General features: G+C 58.6%; 1 protein-coding gene across 1 annotated transcript; it reads left to right on the top strand.

Annotated features, from left to right (window-relative positions):
* The first annotated feature begins 9,285 nt into the window (after positions 1 to 9,285).
* Positions 9,286 to 19,601, top strand: XRCC1 (X-ray repair cross complementing 1). Its single transcript, XM_054011155.1, has 17 exons — positions 9,286 to 9,385; positions 9,707 to 9,799; positions 10,514 to 10,621; positions 10,847 to 11,005; positions 12,278 to 12,358; positions 12,514 to 12,631; positions 13,069 to 13,205; positions 13,844 to 13,964; positions 14,160 to 14,376; positions 15,990 to 16,106; positions 16,389 to 16,500; positions 16,722 to 16,896; positions 16,993 to 17,047; positions 17,365 to 17,504; positions 17,757 to 17,847; positions 18,379 to 18,454; positions 19,044 to 19,601. Exons 1-17 carry the CDS (start codon positions 9,335 to 9,337, stop codon positions 19,155 to 19,157), a joined length of 1,965 nt encoding a protein of 654 aa, XP_053867130.1. The 5' UTR covers positions 9,286 to 9,334; the 3' UTR covers positions 19,158 to 19,601.
* Positions 19,602 to 22,229: the final 2,628 nt, after the last annotated feature.

Here is a 22,229-nt window from a genome sequence, read left to right as displayed (position 1 = left end):
GCAGTGGAGCGGTCCTCCAAGCAGACTAGAGTGGCTGCAGGGGAAGCAGCCAATCAGGGCCCAGGAGGGCCATATAAAAGAAGCTGCAGACCAGCGCAGTAGTTAGTTTCTGTATGGAGCAGGAGAAGAAGGGGCTGCAGGCCTGGCTGCCTGGAAGAGCAGCGGGACGACGGGCAGCTAAGTCTGCTGGCAGGGACCAGGGGCGCGAGAGGTTAGGACCGGAGCGATATCTCACAGGAGTGGTGGGGGAGGATCTGCCTCTGGGACGTGTTGTCCAAGCACACAAGCCTGAGGCCGATACAGTTTTCTGGGACTGGTTTTGAGCAGGGGACACTGATTAGTTACTTCAATGGAATTGTAAAAACAGACGGCGATTGGACAAGCCGGGTGGAGTTCGCTGACCTGCAGGGTAGATGGAGCGCGTCCATTCGCATTCGGAACATTCAATTAAGAGATACAGGAACATACCCGGGAACTTGGTCTATAACCCCAGGTATCAGTAACTGCATCTACCATGTGCCGGTATGTGAGGACGCCTGCCCGACAACAGCCCCAACTTCGCCTCCTTCACTCTTCCACATACCGACGTTACCCCAAGGAGAGCGTGTCCCACTGCACAACCAGGCCCTACCCTGGAATTTTCCTACACCCCGCTGCAGAGTATATGGTAGAACAGGGGTCAGCAACCCATGGCACGCGTGCCACAGGCAGCATGCGAGATGATTTTGAGTGGCACTCACACTGCCCGAGTCCTGGCCACTGGTCCTGGGGACTCTGCTGCCGGCCTTGGGTCCTACTGCCGGCCCCCTGCCCCCAGGGTCCCATCCGCCGGCCCCACTCAGCCCGCTGCTGGTCCCGGGTCCCGGCCACCGGTCCTGGGGACTCTGCTGCCGGCCTGGGGTCCTACTGCCGGCCCCCTGCCCCCAGGATCCCATCTGCCGGCCCCGCTCAGCCCGCTGCCAACCCAGGGTCCTACTACCGACCCCCTGCCATCCGGGGTTCCATCCACCATCACCGCTCAGCCCACTGCTGGTCCCGGCCACTGGTCCTGGGGGCTCTGTTGCCATCCTGGGGTCCCGGCCACTGGCCCGGGACTCTGCAGCCACCCCCAGCTGTGGCTCACTGGGGTGCAGACAAGGGCAAGAGGGGGCACAGCTCAGCACCCCCACCTTAAAAGTCGTTCCAGCGCCACTGTCCTGGGATATTTTTAAGTCCTGATTTGCTACTTACATCACTGTCACGTCACGTGGAACAGCGCATTGCGTTTGACGTTGTGCGTGCCGTCAGTCACGATTTTTTTCCCCACTGTAAGTTGAGGGGTACATTTGACAAAATGTCAGCTCGTAAAAAAGCAAAGTTAGATGTCCATTCATTTCAGCCTTCTTGGACAGACACATTTGGATTTATTCAAAAGAAGGACCGAGCTGGTTGTGCTTTCGGTTGTGAAAGTGTTGTTTGTCGCACAGCAAGTGTTTGACAACATTTTCAAACGAAGCACGAGAAAAACCTTTCTTGACGAAGCAGACAAGACTGAATCAATCAAAAAGGCAGTAGCAGGATATGAGAAGCAAAGCAGTGCTTTCACATGCTGAAGTGTAAGTGAAAATCAAGCCACAGAAGGAAGTGACAAGATTGTACAGTGCATTGCAAAAAAACGGAAAGCTGTTGGGGAATAAGCAGTCAGGATAAGCACTACCCTGACATCTGGTGGTGAATTATGGCGAGTGTGGAAAAGAACTCCAGGGGCTGATCTTGTTTGCATAGGCACACCCACTCGTCTGGCATGAAACCACAGCAACTCAAAGTGGTTACTTTGGCTGGTGTGGGATCCCCAGTTTCTCTGTTACTGGGGCAGGAAGAATAAAGTTTTGTTACCCTGATTCGGTGAAGCAAGGCCAGTGGAACTGTTGTATGACAGAGGGACTCACCAGTAATTAAGTAGCACTTGTTAGACAAGGGGCCTGGGTTACAACCCCCCAGTGAATGGAGAGAGGAGGGAGACAGGGATTTGTACCTGATGGTATGGGCCCTGTCTGAGGGCTTGACACACCAATTGTACCACTTCCTCTCTCCACTGTTGAATGTCAGAGCTAACTATGATTCCATTAGGAGTCTAGTTACAGACTGCGGAGCTGAATTTACCTTGGGTTAATGGTGCACTAGCACTGGGGCTCCCCTACTATGAGCTGAAATGTGTTAAATGCGGGGGGGGGGGCCTGAAGCTATATTGCTAAGCGGCTGGCGGAGCAGTGAGCGGCCCAAGGAATGGCAAGCGGAGCTGTTTGTGGGGATGGCTGGAGCGGCTCACAGGTCGGGGAGTGGAGCGGAGCAGCTTGTAGAGCGGAGCAGTTCATGGGACGGCAGGAAGTGGACTGGCTTGTGGTGAAGGCTGCGGCGGAACCCCACAGAGAGATGGCCGGATGGCCTTGGATCACGTAAGGTGCCCCTTAACACCCTGCGTGCCCCCCTTTTACTCTGGGGCTGCACTGACCAGGGACAGAGACTTTGGGGTCTGTTGGACTTTTGGGACTTTGGGGGGTTGCTGGACCCAAGAGACTTTGGGGGTGTTGGACTTTGGGGAGTCTGGGTGATTTTTGGGTTGCTGGATTCAAGCACCAAAGGGAAAGGACACAGCCCAATTTGCTGGGGTGGGTTTTTTGCTCCTGGTTTGTGTTATGAATCCTCTTTGTGGTGTTTTTCCAATTTAATGCTGATGTCATTTACCTCATGTTATTAAACATTTTCTGTTACACTCAGATTCCGTGCTTGCGAGAGGGGAAGTATTGCCTCTTAGAGGCACCCAGGGGGTGGTATGTAATTGTCCCAGGTCACTGGGTGGGGGCTCGAGCCGGTTTTGCATTGCGTTATTGAAACGGAACCCCTAGATACAGAACCAGGCCCTTGTTGCTGCCAACTTAGATGGGCAGAAGGGTTACATATAAAAGAAGTTTTTCTCAGCAGTTCAGAGGTTTTGTTCAATGATTTGCCAAATAAAGATGCATATCTAGAATAAAAGAACTGCCTGTCTTTGAGAGACGCGTAAGTGAAATGGCAGAAAACGTTAACGAAAAGCAGACAACTGCATTAAAAGACACAGCAGTGTTTAGCGTTGCAGTTGATGAGAGCGTGGATATAAACGACGTTCCACGTTTGGCAGTTGCTGCAAGATATTGTGCTTCCGATGAAATCCAAGAGGAACTTTGTTGCCTAAAACCCCTGCATGGCACAACAAAGAGGGAAGATATAGCGGAAACTTTTGTAAACCATTTTGAAGAACGAGGAGTTGACATCAGAAAAATATTTTCTCTGACAACAGATGGTGCTCGTGCCATGGTCGGAAAACAGAAGGGATTTGTAAAGTTACTTGAAGATCAAATTGGCTGCCCGACAGTCAAATGTCACTGTTTCATCCGTCAAGAAAACCTGTGTGCTAAAATTTCTAATTCAGAGCTTAATAATGTGATGAATACAGTGGTGCAAATTGTGAATGTCCTTGTTGCTCGATCTGCTTTGACTCACAGACAATTTCAAGCACAGCTAGAAGAGATGGACAATGCTTATAACGACATTCCACTTCACAGCAACATTCGGGGGCTAAGTGGTGGCAAGGTTTTGGTGCGCTTTGTAAACTGTTTTGATGCAATCAAGGCCTTTTTGTCGGAAAAAGGACAAAACTTCCCTGAACTGGATGATGACAAATGGATGTGTAAGCGCATGTTTCTAACTGACATCACCGCTCACCTAAACGAACTCAACCTGCATCTCCAGGGTGCAGGGCAAACAGTTCTGGATCTTTATGAAGCCTGGAAGGCATTTGTTGTAAAACTAGCAGTGTTTTCTCGGGATATTCGAACTTCGACTTTCTGCTACTTCCAACACCTAGAAGAGCTATTGACACGTTGCACTGTCAGCGTCGATGGGATTGGAATGTACACGCAAGAACTGGAATCAGAATTTTCGGACAGATTTCAAGTTTAAGCCTTGGGCCAAATCGCTGGAAAAGGTCAACGAAAGCGACTTGGATTGGTCTGTATTTCAGTGGATGGGTGTTGAAGATATCGAAATGCAGCTCGTTCAGTTAAAAAGCTCCGAATTGTGGGCATCAAAGTTGTGGATCTGCGGAGCGCACTTGAAGCTACCGAGAGAGATCACGGGGGCCTCTATTCTGACCTGCTGGACGTCCCTGCCAGTGAAATGGAACTGTTTGAAGAAAATTGCGTTTGCAATGCTCTCCGCATTTGGATCCACATACCTGTGTGAACAGGTATTTTCACACCTGAAATCTGTCCTCTGTCGCTCTCGGAGACAACTGGTCACTCAGAAGCCTGTATGCAGCTTAAAGTATCCAAATCCCTGCCAGACATTGGAAAACTCAGCAAGGGCAAGGATCACACTAAACTGATCAGATCTGCATTTTAATTGAATTTTAAATGAAGCGTCTTAAACATTTTAAAAACCTTATTTCCTTTACATACCACACTAGTTTAGTTCTATATTATAGACTTATAGAAAGAGACCGTCTAAAAGTGTTACAATGTATGACTGGCACGCGAAACCTTAACTCGGAGTGAATAAATGAAGACTTGGCACAGCACTTCTGAAAGGTTGCCGACCCCTGTGGTAGAGAATGTAGGATGGATCTACGTGCCACTAAAACTCGATTTTGCCAGTATGACCATGCCAAGGCAGTACCCCAGACACTATAAGGATTGGTTTAATTTGGAAGTGGAGATGCAATTACAATTCTGGAAGGGCTCCCAACTCGCCCTACAACATGATAGCGAAAGGAGGGATTTATTAGGAACAGTGCTGGTCTTGGCATGTTGTAATGGAGTCAGGACTCACCTCCGCTGGTGCCTCCTGCCGCTTGTCTTGGGAATTAGCTCTTCGCCAGCTCTGGAGCGCCCTCGGCGCGTGGTGTCTCGCCCGCTGTCTGCTCTGCTCCTTTGGGAACCGCGTTGCTCCCCGCTCGGCGGTGTCCGCTTCAGGACACTGCCCTCTGGCAGTGCCCACTACTCCACTCTCACCCCGTCTGGGTGGGCGGGGGGGTAACGACAGTCCTTCAGGTTGCACCTGCCTCAGTGGCCAACCGCCCCACTACACATGTCCATATGGAACTCTGCCGATATTGACAATCTTAATTTAAAGATAAACACCATTGTGACTGGACTAGGCAAAACAGTTAAAACAGGAGGAGGTATTGGCAGTTTATTACTGGACTAGCACGCAATCATTATAGCTAATATGCATTTGATTGCTCAAGGGTTTGTTCACCTGAATGCTACCGTTCAGTCCCTCATCAACAGCATTTGCACAGCCTATGGCAATCGTGTCATCAAAATAGTACAGCAAAGTTTGTGGCAGTTGCAACTTCAGAATTGGCCATGGATATTAAACCCCGCAGCCATCGTAAAACAAATACAGCAACGAGGCATAAACCAGATTATACCTGTCTTTCTACGATTTGCTCAATTTGATTGGGTTCCAAGATTGGAGCAGGAGGACGGCAAAAGCGTCTCTCTCATGCTGGCAGTCCCTGTATGGTTGCAGGAGCCATTAAGGTATATTATGCAAATAGTGTGGGGATGCTTGTAAACAAGACGTATGTCCAGCATTACCCCACCGCGTGCCTCATAACTGAAACTGGCTTGGAAGTTAATCAAGCTTGTTGTGTAAAACATAATGGCTGGTGGCTGTGTGAGTGCTAGGCCACAATTGATATTAACTACTCCAGCGAAGGGTGGGCCCGACTGGGACAAAAGGAACTGGTCAATGAGGCAGGACGAATTCAGGACGTGGTCTGTGCTATAGGTTATCATAATTTTTCCATAGCTGGCAACGGTTGCCCTACAAGTGATGCTGGATTCTGCGTACCTGTTACCAGCACCATCCAAATAGGAGCCCAGGCCTTCTGGCCAACGAGCAAAGGCAGCACTGTCACTGAAACGATCCTCCCACATGAGCGCTTACAAGACTTACTGATCGAACTGTTCCCCCCAGTGGAACACTTGCAGTTGGACGTACATGATTTGGTGGCGAGAGCCAAAGAATCCCTAATCCAACAGCAAGGGAATGAAATAGAAAGTGTACAAAGGGAGGTGGAAACACCCTGGTGAGCAATTCCAGAGGATGTGACTCTACATCCTTGGTGTGATCCCAATGGGAATCCAGGCCCTAAGCGCAGCTGTTCTCAGGGCATGTGCTGTCACATGCTACGTCAAACCAGACAAGCCAAGCTACAGCGCGGAGTGAAGAGGGGGATGGAAATGCTGATCAGCGCCGCTGTGGTGATGAATAATCATTTTAAGGAGTGAGGTGTTAAAGCTCATGGTTAAGCCCCTTCATATGTCACATATAGTAATCATTTCTCATCCCCATAGTAAGCAGAACCTATATCCACTTGTTCAGATATTCATATTGTCAATATCGTTTAGAGAGCCGTTTGATCTTAACGAAGCCCCTCGTGGGAGGTAACAAATACTGGTGAAGGCCGTCTCATGCCATCCTGTAAAGTGAATAATACGCGAGCACCTCAGTCAAGGTCCCGGGCTTAACATTCCCAAGCCCACCCTAAGGGACGAAAAACAATTGGAAAATAAAATCTGTCTGCCAGTCGTATGAGGGAATGTGCAGACTAAGGGACAAATGGGGCATGAGTGTATGGATGGTAAAATAAGGTAACCACTGGCTTATCTTCGGTCCATGCATTGTGCTTTTCCGGGACGATGGGTGAACATCCTCCCCATAAAAAGACAGAAAGTGGGGGATGTGGTAAGATGAGGCCCTGAAACATAACCCTTGTACTAGAGGCCTGGTATGAGACATGAGGCCTGAACTAAAGGAATGGTCAAGACTTTGCTAACACAAAGCAAAGTGAAGCCGTGAGTCAGAGGCAGGCCCCGCTCACAGAATTGGCAAGAAGGCTGATGTTGCTATTATACACATGCCTGAAAGATACTAATCACTAGTAAGAGAAACGTGCCAGGATGGTCCCGGAGCCCCTTGGCAGTGCCTTCCACACAGATAACAAGGAACAGGCTGATCCATTTTAACGACAGGGTCAAAAGGATCACTGCACCGCCCTCACTCCGCCCCCATTCCACCCCTTCCCCAAAGTCCCCGCCCCCATTCCACCCCCTTCCAAGTCGCCGCCCCTTCTCCGCCTCCTCCACTGAGCACGCCGTGTCCCCTCTCCTCCTCCTCCCTCCGGGAAAGTCCTAAGCGCCGCCAAACAGCTGTTAGGCAGCGGGGGGGTGGGGAGGGGCGGGAAGCGCTGGGAGGGAAGGGGAAGAGCGGGAACATGGCGCGTTTGGAGGGGGGAGGAGACGAGGGGAGCGTGGCTGCTGATGGGGGCCGAGCACCTGCGAATTTTTCCCTGTGAGTGCTCCAGCCCCAGAGCACCCAGGGAGTTGGTGCCTATGCTCTAAGGAACCAGTCCCTGACCCAGCTGGGGCCGCGAGAGAGGCTGGGAGCAGCCGGGTGTCCTGGAGACCCGTGTCCCCGACCAGCAGTGGGTCTCCGGGGGTTCCCTGTCGGTGGATCTGAGACAGATGGGATTGGAGCTGAAATCGAAGGAGTCAGAGGCCCATGAGAGACAGGGAAGGCACGAAGCAGAACCACAGGAGAGACAGCGGCAGCAGGAACTGGCGATGGCGGAGCTGAGAGGCAGAGGGACCCGCCCAGGGGTGAGGGGGGATGGACCCCAGGGTGCCAATTCCGCAGGGAACCTCGACTCTAAATTGCTGCCCCAGGTTAAGGACGGGGAGATGTAGATGCCTGTCCAACGGCCTTTGGGAAGGCTGGCAATTGGAACCAGGCTGGCCCTGCAGAAAAGCCCCGGTGTCTAGCTCCCTTGCTGGGTCCCAAGGCCATAGACGCTGTCAGCCAGATGGGTGGGGTGGTGGACAGGCTCCCACGCCTGGCCCTGGCCTATATGTCTGCGTGGAGCCTCCTGGGCTCAGGCCCCTCGGACCCCCAGTGGGAGCGGAAGGTGGGGGTCAATGGGGAGACATGCCTGGGGTGGCGAGACCCTGGGACAGAGAGAACCGTTGTCGGGCCCCGGGTGGTGCAGCTGCAGATGCTGAGGGGCTATGTGACCTAGGTGAAGGTCCCCGGGATGAAGGCCCTTGCCCTGCCTATGGCCCGGATCCCTGTGCAGACCCAGGAGGGGTCGGACTGGCTGGTCGTTGGGGTTCTCCAGGATATCGGCTGTGAGGTCCTGTTGGGGGGTGACTGTGTCTCTTTGGGACAGGATCCAGGCCCTGCTCCGGTAACGGCCAAGGATTTGAATTTGAATCAGGGAACCAAGTGGCTGAGACTGAAGCAGTCAGTGAAAATGCAAATGACCTGGCTGGCAGGGGGAGGAGCTGCTAGGTTCAGGATACCTGCCTGTCTGTAACTGCAGCGAGTCCGCCCGTGTGGCGCTCCTGGGGGAGCCAGCGGGCCCTGCACCCCAACTCCGCAGTCAGACGTGTCTCTCAGCCAGCGTAAAACCAAAGGTTTATTAGTCGACAGGATCACAGCGTAGGACAGAACTTGTTAGCCCAGAAATCAGGCTCCGGTAAGGAACGAAGGCCCCCGGCCAGGTTCATTGTCAAACGAAGCACAGACTCTACCGGACACACTGTGCCCCCGACAATGGACCGGCTCAGTCCGGGGTGGGATCTCCACTGCCCCCCAGGCCAGACCACGACGACGCTTCGGGGGTGCATGTCTATGCACAGGTACTGCAAGCCCCCTGAGTGCATTGCCTCCTCGCTCCTGGGACAGGTGCGTTCGAACAAAACATAGAATCGTAGAATCCCAGGGGTGGAAGGGACCTCGGGAGGGATCGAGTCCAACCCCCTGCTCAAAGCAGGACCAATCCCCAGACAGATTTTTGCCTTGATCCCTAAGTGGCCTCCCCAAGGATTGAACTCCCCACCCTGGGTTCAGGAGGCCAATGCTCTAACCACTGAGCTATCCCTGCCCCCTGCACCACGTGATCTGCTCTGATGTGACTTCACCTCTGCGCCACCAGGGGGAGGAACAGGGCAAGGCGCATGCGCACTAGCAGGAACCGCAAGCAGCAGCCGGGGCGCATGCGCCGCGATCGAGCGGGGACCAGGCGAAAGAGGCGCGAAGGAAGCACGCACGCGCGCCGCGTCTCGGGCTGGATCGGGCGCTGCGCACGCGCACAATCCCTCGCCGGGCAACGGCGCCTGCGCAGAGCGGCTCGGAGGACCGGGCGAACATAGAGCGGGCGGCGCAGAGCGGTTCCACTTCCGGCGGGCGCCAGAGTTTTGTTTCCGGGGGGCGGGCGGGCAGCGGTGGCGCCCGGCGGCGGAGCGCGGGGATGCCGGAGATCGGGATCCGCCATGTGGTGTCCGCGAGCAGCGCCGACCCGGTGCGGGGCAGACCATTCCCGAGGGGGGCGGGCGGGGAGAGACCATTCCGGGGGGTCAGCTCTGGGTCGGCGAGACTACGACGGGGCGGGAGAGACCATTCGGGGCGGGGGGGAGAACTGAGTGGGGGAGACCATTCCCTGCCCGGGGGGGAACGGGAGAGACCATTCCCTGCCCGGGGGAGGGGGCGGGATGGGAGAGACCATTCCCCATGGGGGTGCGGGAGGACTGAGTGGGGGAGACCATTCCCTGCGGGGGGGGGGAACGGGAGAGACCATCCCCGGGGGTGTCCCGCCCCCCTGACGATCTGCCCCGCCCCCCAGACTCACTGCGCCGAGAACCTGCTCAAGGCCGACACCTACCGCAAGTGGAAGGCGGCGCAGGCGGGAGAAAAGCAGCTGTCAGTCATCCTGCAGGTGAGTCGTCCCCCCCCCCCCCCCCCCGTGGAGCCAGGACTCCTGGGTTCTCTCCCTGGAGGAGTGGGGGGGGGTGAGGGGGAGCCAGGACTCCTGGGTTCTCTCCCTGGAGGAGTGGGGGGGGGCGAGGGGGAGCCAGGACTCCTGGGTTCTCTCCCTGGAGGAGTGGGGGGGGGGGCGAGGGGGAGCCAGGACTCCTGGGTTCTCTCCCTGGAGGAGTGGGGGGGGGCGAGGGGGAGCCAGGACTCCTGGGTTCTCTCCCTGGAGGAGTGGGGGGGGGCGAGGGGGAGCCAGGACTCCTGGGTTCTCTCCCTGGAGGAGTGGGGGGGGGGCGAGGGGGAGCCAGGACTCCTGGGTTCTCTCCCTGGAGGAGTGGGGGGGGGCGAGGGGGAGCCAGGACTCCTGGGTTCTCTCCCTGGAGGAGTGGGGGGGGGCGAGGGGGAGCCAGGACTCCTGGGTTCTCTCCCTGGAGGAGTGGGGGGGGGCGAGGGGGAGCCAGGACTCCTGGGTTCTCTCCCTGGAGGAGTGGGGGGGGGGCGAGGGGGAGCCAGGACTCCTGGGTTCTCTCCCTGGAGGAGTGGGGGGGTGTAGTGGTTAGAGCAGCAGGGGGACGGGGGGGCCTGAACTCCTGGGTTCCTGGAGTGGGTTGGAAGTGGGCCCTGGGTGGGCACCGCATCCCCGGCCCCTGACTCTCCCCCCTTCCGCCCGCGGCAGTTCGAGAAGGAGGAGCGGATCCACAGCATCGATGTGGGCAACGAGGGCTCGGCCTTCGTGGAGGTGCTGGCTGGCAGCTCCGCCTCGCCCAGCGAGCAGGACTATGAGGTGAGGGGGAGGAAGCCGCGCGTGCTGGGCTTTGGGGAGCTCCCGGGTCTCAGGTGGGGGGCAGAAGGGTGGCCCTGGTTCAGTGAGCCCTGTGGGGTGGGGCCCAGCCGAGCAACCCCAGGGGGCTTAACCCCTTAAGACTGAGGCAGCGACAGGATTGGGGTGGGAGGGTGTCAAGGGTTTACGGAGGCTTCTCTAACCCCAGGCTTCCTGCCCTCCCCCCAGGTGCTGCTGGTCACCTCGTCCTTCATGTCGCCCTCGGAGAGCAAGGCCGGCACCAACCTCAACCGAGTCCGGATGTTCGGCCCGGACAAGCTGGTGAAGGCAGCAGCCGAGAAGAAATGGGACCGGGTGAAAATTGTCTGCACCCAGCCCTACACCAAGGTGGGACCCCTCCCGACCCTGGGACCCTCCTCCGCAGTGCAGCCTGGTCTGGGGACCCCTCGCATACTGGCCGGGCAGGGGTGGAAGGGATTACACGTGGGTGAGTGAAAGCGGGCAATGCAGAACAGTGGTGAGTGCGTGATCTGCTGGCAGTGCCCCTTGCTCAAGTCAGGTGGGTGCGACGTTCCCCGGGGTACAGCTGCGTCCTCTTGGTAAAGTCACCCTGCGCTGAGTGACAGGAATGTTCTCCTAGCCACTCCTGAATGACACCCAGGGCAGCATCCGCAAATCCTTAGTCCCGGCCTTGTCCCCCAGAAATGTGCGTCTTGTACTGCTCAGCCCCCTCCCGGCCAGCCCGAGCGCGTAGAAATCCCGTCAAAGGAAAGGTATTGGGCACCAGCCAAGGGGAGGGTCCCGAACACTCAGTCCAAACACACTGCTTTGGATGGAACCGGCAGAGACGTTTAATAACTGCAGAAAGCTCGATTCTCATTGATTGCAAGTGATAAGGCATAAAAATCAGAATGGGTTGCAAGGAAAAAGAATAGAAGATAAACACGGAAGTGAATCCCTAATTTACCCAACTACGTGAAGTGAAAAGCAAAAGGGATTTTTCTCACCAAAAGCTTGTAGTAGATTTCACAGGCTGGATTTCCTTTCAGCCTGGGACACCCCTCACTTGGTTCAGTGTCCTTCCAGTGAATATACTGATGGCATGAGCGAAGAGGTGAGGTAGCAGCCACTAGTTTTCATTCCTTTACCCCTCTCTCCCTGACTATTACCCCTCACTTTGCATACGTGACGCTTGAACTGTCTCTGGGGTGAAATGTACATTTCTTATTCATGCCTTCCCCCTGCCAGAGAATGCCTGCCTGCGCAGCGGAGAGTTTCTTAACACCTGGTGGGGTATAGGTCTGTCCTTTGTTGTCTCTGAAAAGCTAGTCTGTGGGCGTTCCCCAGAATCATAACATAGTTTAGTAACATCATATAGTAAAAGCCCATAGCTTTACACACAGTGTTGTTACACACATTTTAGCAGGATAATGATGTTCAGCAGATTATGAGTTTTCAAGTGATATCTCACAAGGCAGACTTTGTATCAAATGTGTCATAACCTTATAAAAGTGGTGAACATGCGGTGCAGGGTGTGTCAGTGGGGGGAGTGATGTCTAATGGTTAGACCAGGGGAGGGGGTGCTGGGAGCCAGGATTCCTGGGTTCTCTCCCCAGCGCTGCCAATGGGTCACTTTCTTTCTGGCTGATCTCTCCGTAGACCCTGGCATATGGGCTGTCCTTTGTGAAGTTCCACTCGCCGCCCGAAAACAACGAAACCCAATCAAAATCTGCCTCCCCGGTGAGTAACAGCTTTGCCGGTGCCCCTCAATCCCGATCCACAGTCCCTGCTAGCCCAGCCATGGGCTCCCCCTTCCCCCCTCAGCTCTGCCAGTGCCCCTCACTCCCAACCCGCAGCCCCTGTTAGCCCAGCCCTGTGCATCTCTCTCCGTACAGAAGGTGACCAAGCTGGGCCAGTTTAAGGTGAAGGACGAGGACAGCAGTTCTGCGTCAATGAGGCCCGGGGCCCTGTTCTTCAGCCGAGCTAGCAAACCGCTTCTCACGCCGCCCAGAGGTACCACGAACCCGGGGGGGGGGGGCGGGGCAGGACTCTGCCCGGCTCTGGGAGGGGAGTGGGGCCTGGTGGGTTAAAGCAGGGGAGGCTGGGCGCCAGGACTCCTGGGTTCTCTGCCCAGCTCTGGGAGGGGAGTGGGGTCTGGTGGGTTAGTGCAGGGGGGGCTGGGCGCCAGAACTCCTGGGTTCTCTGCCCGGCTCTGGGAGGGGAGTGGGGCCTGGTGGGTTAAAGCATGGGGGGCTGGGAGCCAGGACTCCTGGGCTCTCTGCTCAGCTCTGGGAGGGGAGTGGGGTCTAGTGGTGAGTCTGTCTAGGTTACCCAGAGATGCCGGTTTCCAGAGGCTGTCCCCTGCCCTCTGTGGTGCGTCCGGTTAGCTCTAGCTCCACTTGCTGCTGCGATTTGTGGCTGCGACGTCTCTTGTCTGCTCTCCCATGCAGCCCCGCAGACGGAGGAACCATCCCCCAGCTACGCCGTGGCCACCCTCCAGGCCAGCACACCCAGTGCCTCCTCCCCCTCCGCCACAGAGAAACCCGCCGCCAGGACCTCCCCCAGCCGCGCTGCAGCCTCCCCCAAGGTACAGTCCTCTCGGCTGGGCGCGGCCGCTCCCTCGCAGTGGCGGGGGCTGTCGGAACCCGGGGGCCAGGTCCTGTGGCAAAGAGGGTGGGGGCAGGTTAGTAAGAGCCGCGAAAACAAGGAACGGCTTGATAATCCCGCTGCAGAGCAAGTGACGCCTGGTGCTCGACCCGTTTGGTTTAACCCAGGAACGGCTCCAGGGAGCCGCGATCCTCGTCTGTCTATTCACCAGGGAGGGGGATGAACCGCTGGAACACGTCCCCGAGGGGCGCAGGGGGTTCTCGGTCCTAGGAATGATTCGGGGGCCAGTCTCTGGCCTGGGCTGTCAGGGGGTCAGGAGGAGGCTGACGGGCATAGCTTGCTTTGCTGGCCTGGGAATGACGTTGTCTATATGAACCCCGGTATCCGGGCCAGAGCCCATCGCTGGGGACTGCATTCTGGTACCCACAATCCGCTGCATTGCAGATGTGCTTGGGTGCGGGGTTCACCTTCCCTTTTCGTCTTAAAGCGCCCGCATCTCAGCCCCAGTGAGGGAACTCTGAGAAACAGCCCCCACAGAGGTGGCTGCGTTCAGGAATCCAGTGCACATCATACCGGATATTTACCTTTCGCTTCTGATCCACTTCTCTTCCCCCTCAGGATCCGGCTCCCACCAAGAGGAAGTTTGAGTTCAGCAAGGAGAACTCGGCGCCCCCCTCTGCTCGGAAACCTGACGCCGAGGCCCCCCACCCCCCGCAGCCAGCCCCCAAGAAGCCCAAAGGTGAGAGGGGACTCCTGGGTTCTCTCCCCGGCTCTGTGCATATTACACAGTGTGACTGATCAAGGTCTGTCGCTACCTTACGGGCCAGAGAAAGGTGGGGGGGTACAGTGTAAGTCATTCGGCCGGGCATTCTAGTTGGCTCAGGTGTCCCAGTAGGTGGGTATTATCGCTAACCCCCCTATTGTCCTCCCCCAGCCCCAGAGCCGCCCCCCCGCAGACCGCCAGCCCCCAAGAAGCAGCCGAAGGAGCCGTCGCCGGAGGGGGCGGGGGAGGATTTTCATCGCCTCCTGCAGGGGACGGTCTTCGTGCTGAGCGGCTTCCAGAACCCCTTCCGCTCCGAGCTGCGGGACAAGGCGCTGGAGATGGGCGCCAAGTACCGGCCCGACTGGACTCCCGACAGCACCCACCTCATGTAGGTACCGCCGGCTCCCTGCCCCCGCCAGGCTGGTACCACCCAACAGCACCCGCCTCACGTAGGTACCGCTGGCTCCCTGCCCCCGCCTGGCTGGTACCACCAGGCCGGCCCGACTGGACCCCTGACAGCACCCACCTCATGTAGGTACCGCCGGCTCCCTGCCCCCGCCCGGCTGGTACCACCCAACAGCACCCGCCTCACGTAGGTACCGCCGGCTCCCTGCCTCCGCCCGGCTGGTACCACCTGGCCAGCCCGACTGGACCCCTGACAGCACCCACCTCACGTAGGTACCGCCGGCTCCCTGCCCCTGCCTGGCTGGTACCACCCGGCCAGCCCGACTGGACCCCTGACAGCACCCACCTCACGTAGGTACCACCGGCTCCCTGCCCCCGCCTGGCTGGTACCACCCAACAGCACCCGTCTCACGTAGGTACCGCTGGCTCCCTGCCCCCGCCCGGCTGGTACCACCCAACAGCACCCGCCTCACGTAGGTACCGCTGGCTCCCTGCCCCCGCCTGGCTGGTACCACCCAACAGCACCCGCCTCACGTAGGTACCGCCGGCTCCCTGCCCCTGCCTGGCTGGTACCACCCGGCCAGCCCGACTGGACCCCTGACAGCACCCACCTCACGTAGGTACCCGCCGGCTCCCTGCCCCCGCCCGGCTGGTACCACCCAACAGCACCCGCCTCACGTAGGTACCACCGGCTCCCTGCCCCTGCCTGGCTGGTACCACCCGGCCAGCCCGACTGGACCCCTGACAGCACCCACCTCACGTAGGTACCGCCGGCTCCCTGCCCCCGCCCGGCTGGTACCACCCAACAGCACCCGCCTCACGTAGGTACCGCCGGCTCCCTGCCCCTGCCTGGCTGGTACCACCCGGCCAGCCCGACTGGACCCCTGACAGCACCCACCTCACGTAGGTACTGCCGGCTCCCTGCCCCTGCCCAGATGGTACCACCCAACAGCACCCGCCTCACGTAGGTACCGCCGGCTCCCTGCCCCCACCTGGCTGGTACCACCGACTGGACCCCTGACAGCACCCGCCTCATGTAGGTACCGCCAGCTACCTGGCCAGCCCGACTGGACCCCTGACAGCACCCGCCTCACGTAGGTACCGCCGGCTCCCTGCCCCCGCCCAGCCAGCCTGACTGGACCCCTGACAGCACCCGCCTCACATAGGTACACCCAGCAGCCGGCCCCAATTCCCTACCCAGCTGGCCCCCAGCCACCCCCGCCCACCTGCTGCCACCCAGCCAGCCAAACTGGACTCCCGACAGCACCCACCTTACGTGGGCCCCGACCTTCTGCCAGTGCAGCCGGTACTTCCCAGCCTGATTAACCCTGCCTAATTCTGACCCAGTGCATCCTGGGAAACCCGAGGCGCACTGAGACACCAGGAGGAGAGCATGGGTGGACCTTCCCAACTGTGTGTTGTGCAAGGAACCCAGGAGTCCTGGCGCCCAGCCCTCCCCCACCCCGTCTAACCACTAGACCCAACTCCCCTCCCAGGAGTCCTGATGCCTTGACCTACCCCTCCTGTCTCCAAACGGCTGTGTGTGGGGGCGGTGCTTGGCCCTCTCTGATCTCCCTTCTACTTCTCTCCCCCTAGTTGCGCCTTCGCCAACACCCCCAAGTACAGCCAGGTGAAGGGGCGCGGGGGCACCATCGTGCGCAAAGAGTGGGTGTTGGACTGCCACCGGGCCCGGCGGCGCCTGCCCTGCAAACGGTGAGGGCGGGGGGCACCCCACGTCCAGTGGGGCTGGGGGGGCCATCCAGGAGGTATCAGCAATGGCTGAAGCTCAGGGGGGTTATATGCTAGCAGAGGTCAGATGGGGAGCTAGACCGGTGGAGGGGGTGCTGGGGGTCATTCATGGGGGGCAATCAGTGATGGCTGGAGGCCAGGGGGTTCAGTCCTGTTGTGGGGGTCTGGTGGGGGGACTGCAGGGGGATGGGGGGCTCCAGGGGGTTCACTCAGTTCGGGGGTAACCGAGGGGGTGTACCCTGGCAGGTACCTAATGGACGGGCCGCCTGCCTCGGGCAGCGAGGAAGAGGAGAGCGAGGAAGAGCCGCCCGCCCGGACCCGCAAGACCCCCTCCCCCCCGACAGGTAGGGGGCGTCAGGTGGGGCGGGAAGTGGGCTAGGGCTGGGAGCCAGGACTCCTGGGTTCTCTCCCAGCTCTGGAAGAGGAGTAGGGTCTAGTGCTTAGAGCAGGGGGGCTGGGAGCCAGGACTCCTGGGTTCTCTCCCCGGCTCTGGGGGGTGGGGAAGGGTCTAGCTCCCCAAGCCCCTGCCCCCATGACACCACTTCGCCCAGACCCCCCCCTCGGACCTTTCTCTTGCAGAGAGCCGGGCTGCCCAGCTCCAACCACCAGGGCAAGGCACCTGCCAGGGCCCAGCCGCCTCAGGGTGAGTCCTCAGGGGAGGAGACAGAGCCCGGCACATCCTGGGCCAACGCCGGCAACTCGCAGGCCGGGGGGGAGAGCTCCCCGGCCTCCACGGACAGCGGGGAGCCCGCAGGTAGGGAGAGAACCCAGGAGTCCTGGCTCCCTGCCCCGGGAGGTATCCCCCAATGCCGTGGGGTGGCTGGGACTGATTTCCCGTGCTGTTCTCCAGGGGCGAGAGACCGCGGGGAGGGCGACTCCGGCGACACGGATGACGAGCTGAGGAGGTGGGTACAGCAGTGTGTGGCCACGGGTGAGTTGGGAGCCATGGGGGCTGATCCAGCGAGGGGGTGGGGACAGGAGGGATGGAAAAAGGGCCCCAGGGGCAGATCCTCCCCCCACGTGTGCTCATTCTGGGGAGGCACTCCTGGGTTCTCTCCCTGGCTCAGGGGAGTGGGGTGTAGTGGTTAGAGCAGGGGGGCTGGGAGCCAGCACTCCTGGGTTCTATCACTGGCTTTGGGGGGGGGGGGGGGGGAGGTAGGGAAGAGGAGGGGGAGTTGAGGGAGGGGTGTGCCCCCCGGCTGACCCACGCTCCCCGATGCAGGGTGGAGGAGGAGCACCGCAAGAAGCAGCAAGCGGGTCGGGAGGCAACTCCGGACCCCGACGACGACCCCTACGGCGGCTCCACGGACGAGAACACGGATGTGGAGGAGGAGCCGGATCAGCCCATCCCGGAGCTGCCTGGTATGTGGAGTGGGACATGGGGACTCTGGCTTCCATCCGGCCCCATGGCAGGAACTGGCTTTCTCAGGGGGCGAGGAGTGGGGCACGGGGCCTATCTCTCTAGTGGGTGTGATTCTGAGTAGAACACATGAAGATTTTTAATATCCTGTGGCAGTGAGTCCCACAGGTGAACACGGTACGAGTCTGACAGGGAGACGCCCAAGCGGTTTTGTAGCGTCCAGCTCTTTACGTTAACCTTTTCCTCCTCTGCAGATTTCTTCGTGGGCAAACGCTTTTTCCTGTATGGAGATTTCCCCTCCCAGGAACGACGCCTCCTGAATCGCTACATCACGGCGTTCAACGGGTGAGGGGTGGGCCACGGGGGCCTCAGGCCGTCACAGCAGCTGGTCCCTCCACTGGATGCAAACCCAGGAGTCCGGGTCAAATTCCATTGGGTGTGGGTTTAGCTCCCGAACTCCCGTTTGTAGTTATGAAATTCTCCCTCACTGCTGTCCTAAGCGTGATCTGCTGCTGGGAGGTTGTTAACCAGCCTCCGCGCCCCACCCCAGAGACAGCTGCATCTCTGTGCCAGACACATAGCTGTGTTCAGCGAGCAATTCTTTTATAATCGATGGACGTATGGGCTGGGGTAGCAGGGGCTGTGGTTCAGGAGTGAGGGGCATGGGAAGACCTGGGCGGGGGCTGTGGGTCGGGAGCGAGGGGTGCGGGCAGGGCCGGAGCTGTGGGTCGGAAGCGAGGGGCGCGGGCAGAGCTAGGTGGGGGGGAGGGGCTATGGGTCGGGAGCGAGGGGCGCGGGCAGGGCCGGGGGGGGGGGGGGTGGGAGCTGTGGGTCGGAAGCGACGGGTTCTCGCTGATGCTGCCGTTCTGCTCCCAGGGAGGTGGAGGGCTACATGAGCGAGCGGGTGAACTACGTCATCACGGCCCAGGAGTGGGATGACACCTTCGAGGAGGTGAGAGGGCTCCCCCTGCTCTACCCCTGCACCCCAATAGCCCCCCCCCCAATGGATGAGGTACACGTGTCCTCCCCTGGAGCAGGCAGGGGGCTGGCTGGCTCCGTGGGGACAGAGAATGGGACACGGGGCCTTTAAACTGTTTATGGCATTTGGGTGTTTAATGCAGGGCGTAGACTAGAGTCTTTGGAGCCAGGACTCCTGGGTTCTGTCCCTAATTGGGAGGGGAGTGGGGTCTACTGGCTGGGAGCCAGGACTCCTGGGGTCTCTCCCCAGCTCCGGGAGGGGAGTGGGGTCTACTGGCTGGGAGCCAGGTCTCCTGGGTTCTCTCCCCGGCTCTGAGAGGTGGAGTGGGGGTCTAGGGGCTCAGAACAGGGGGGCTGGGAGCCAGGACTCCTTGGTTCTGCCCCTAGCTCTGGGAGGGGAGTGGGGGTCTAGGGGCTCAGAACAGGGGGGCTGGGAGCCAGGACTCCTTGGTTCTGCCCCTAGCTCTGGGAGGGGAGTGGGGGTCTAGGGGCTCAGAACATGGGGGTTGATCAGATGCTGTCCTGGTGCTCTGTTCTCACTGTCCTGCCTTCGCCCCCCACAGGCTCTGAACGACAACGCCAACCTCTCCTTCGTCCGCCCTCGCTGGATCTACACCTGCAACGAGCGTCAGCGACTCATCCCGCACCAGCCGTACGTGGTGGTGCCGCGAGCGTAGGGCGGCGCTCGGGGATCCCGCTGGCGCAGGGTGGCACGGACTCAGTGGGGCTGGCAGCTCTCCTGTGTACCGACGAGACGCTGGGCGGGGGCGGTTTTAGCTGTTCTCGGTCACTGCCTCGGCCTCCTGTTCGCATCAATGTCAACAGCAGGGGCTGAACTGGGCTGGGCTGTGCTGGGGCAGGACCGCCCCAAATGTACCCACCTCCCCTGGCCAGACTCCCTGTTCCCCTCGATGTACCCCCCCAATCTTCCCTCCTGGCTCCTCTACCCCCTTTTCCACCAGCGCTGTCATTTCGACCTGTTGGGTTAAGCCTGGATTGAGTCTGTGTGCGGACGCCCCCAAAGGGATTTGAACCCAGCTTCTCGCTGTTCACCGCCCCCTACGAATACATCCCTTCGAACCGGTGTCCAGTCCCCTTCGCCCGCGCGGGCTTTCCCGCCCCCCCCCCCCCCCCCCCCCCCCCCCCCCCCCGTGTCCAGTCCCCTTCGCCCGCGTCAGTTCCCTTTTCCGTTAAACCCACCTGGCGTCTGCCGCCAGAGTCTGTGACTGGAGGTGGAGAGCCCGAGGGGCTGGGTTAGATGCTAAACTCCAGAGCATTTACAAACCCAAAGCAATGCAGGAAACCTTCCGTCCCTGCCTGACCGCCCCGGGGACGGTGCAGCCGGGGGCCGCTTTGCACCGTGAATTTCCACGGAGCCGCAGGGCGGGTGAGTTCAGGTCTTCGCGTTTGTTCTGGGCAAGGAAATTAAGCTGGTTAGTTTCCTTCCCTCTCCCCCTGGTCAGTTTCAGTCCTGTCTGGATGGTTTCCCTTTCTCCTGCCCTAGAGGCTGGGCTGCTGTTTGTATTTGTGGGGCGGGGGGCAGGGGAAGCTCTTTTATACAGAATTTTCTTTGAGCGAAATAAACCGCTTTTGGGTGAAGCTTGGTTTAAAAACTCCCTTTAATGGGGGTGGGTCTGGTCTCGCTGTACCCCTGGCCTGGGCCCCACATGGAATTCAGGCTACAAGTCCTGGGCCCCGCTCCTCCCACCGCAGCCGAGGAGTGGCCCTGGGGGCGTCTGCCCCCAGGTTTCTTTGAAAGGGCCCCACATTGTCTGCTGCTGAGCCCCCCAGCTCTGTGCCCCCATGAACCCACAGCCCCCAGAGCTGCGTGGGAGCGGGAGTGGCCCAGCTGCCATGAAAGCTGAACACTGGCCCCGCCAGTGGTTCTGGGAGCAGCCTCTGTATGGAAGCTCTGGGCACTTCAGGCGTGTGATCAACGGCAGCATCACGCTCTCTGGGCCTGAATGGGGCTGGAGCGACTTGCTGCCCCCCATGCACGCTCCATCCCCTCGGCGGCCCCGGGTCTGCGCAACCCCCACCTCCAGCTGCGGAGTCCTAACCTGTCCGTCCCCCTCTGAGCTCTAGCTGGGATGGGGGGTCTCCGCCCGTTCGGATCTGGCCTGGGCAGGGAATCGAGCCGGGGGAACTTTCTTCCCTGCTCTGGTCCGTGCCCCGCGGTGCTTTCCTGACTCAGGCCAGCCAGGGGGAGAAGAGATGTGCGCGGGGGTCCTGAGCTGGAGCCCAGCTCAGCAGCTCCCCACACCACCTGGGGGGGCCTGTCCTTTGCTGCAGTGTGTCTCTTTCCTACTTAAACCTGTTAACGAGCCCAGGCGTGGCCCCCTTGTGTTGATCTGACCCCACACCTGCAGCGAGCGGCAGAAATGAAGCAGGGGGGGCTGAGAGAGACCGGGGAGGTGGGTCCAGGGACAGAGGCGGGAGGGGCACTGGAAGAGCTTGGGAGGAAGGGAGCCCAGGGCTGGGATAGCAGAGGGCTGCGGGTTGGAATTGCGGGGCACTCGGACCTGGGTGGGGGGCTGTTCAGCTGGAGTCGGGAACCTTGAGGAGGGGTTGGGGGAGTTCAAGACTCCCTGGTGGTGATGTGTGTAAGATTGGGGGGGGGGGCAGTCAGCCCCTCCAGCAGAGGATGGACAGACGGGGACAGTCGTTATTACTTTTGTTTAGATTTCAGGTACCAAGGTACTATTTGTACCAAGAAAATAAAATGAGTGAATTTCTTCCCCCCCTCCCCCCGCCCTGTCCTCCCCATGGGGTGTATGGGGGGGAGGGTTCCACACACAAGACACTGGAAGAAGCTTCTATAAATGGATCAAGCCTGCCTGTGCCGGGGGGGGGGGGGGGGCTGGGTCCCTCAGAACAAAGGGTACCCGAGTCTTGCATTCCCAGCCCCATGGGGATGGAAATCCGGGCCGGGAGGGGGCTGATGCTTAGATGGTGAGCGCTGGGGGGCCCAGGAGTGTCTCGGTGTTTGTGCAGCGCCTGGCGCGATGGGGTCCTCAGTCCTATCCTGATACACCAATAATAGACCGGGCTGAGCACAATGGGGTCCTGGGCTGGGGCCATAGAAGTAAACAGAGGTCAGAAGTGCTGCCCAGGTCTCCTTGGTCCTGCCTCCCCCCATCAATCTGCCTCTTTCCACCACAAGATGTGGGGGAAATATGTCTTGATCCAAAGAAGCGTCCAGGTGTGGGAGTGGGGCGCTAGCTCTGAGGGGCCCTTTCCCCTCTAGGTTTGGGCTGGATCACAGCCCCGTACCAGTGATTTACCCCCCTCAAGGCTGATTTAGTTTTGACTCTGTTGTTTAGTATTTTCTCGCTCTCAATTCTTGTAGCAAATTGGTCAAATTTCACCTACAACATTTTAAAAATTAAAATCTGGGTAAAGTTATTTTTGTTACTTAACTTTTTTTTGTAACCTGCTACAGAAATTTCCCAGTCCACAATTTATCTTTGTTACTTTTCCGTCACATTCTTTCATCTGCTTAATTTTACTGAGCAGCTATCGATTTGTACCCAAGACATTGTCACCTGGTTATAATAATCGGAAACTGATCATTGATAATCTATCATCCAAGATCTGTTGAGAGTATAGCAATAATTAATACTTATTAATAATTAACTAATGGTTAATGTATAATTAGGCTTGACAATTTGAGTTTTAGAATTTTTGATGTCAATTTTTTATTTAAAGCATTTTACATTTTCCCCCCTGATTTAAATGTTCACTGCTGC

The sequence above is a fragment of the Malaclemys terrapin genome, chromosome 21, assembly GCF_027887155.1.
Source record: "Malaclemys terrapin pileata isolate rMalTer1 chromosome 21, rMalTer1.hap1, whole genome shotgun sequence".
Taxonomy (NCBI): domain Eukaryota; kingdom Metazoa; phylum Chordata; order Testudines; family Emydidae; genus Malaclemys; species Malaclemys terrapin.
Note: the sequence above shows the minus strand (reverse complement) of the source record. Positions and strands in the feature narration are given on the sequence as shown.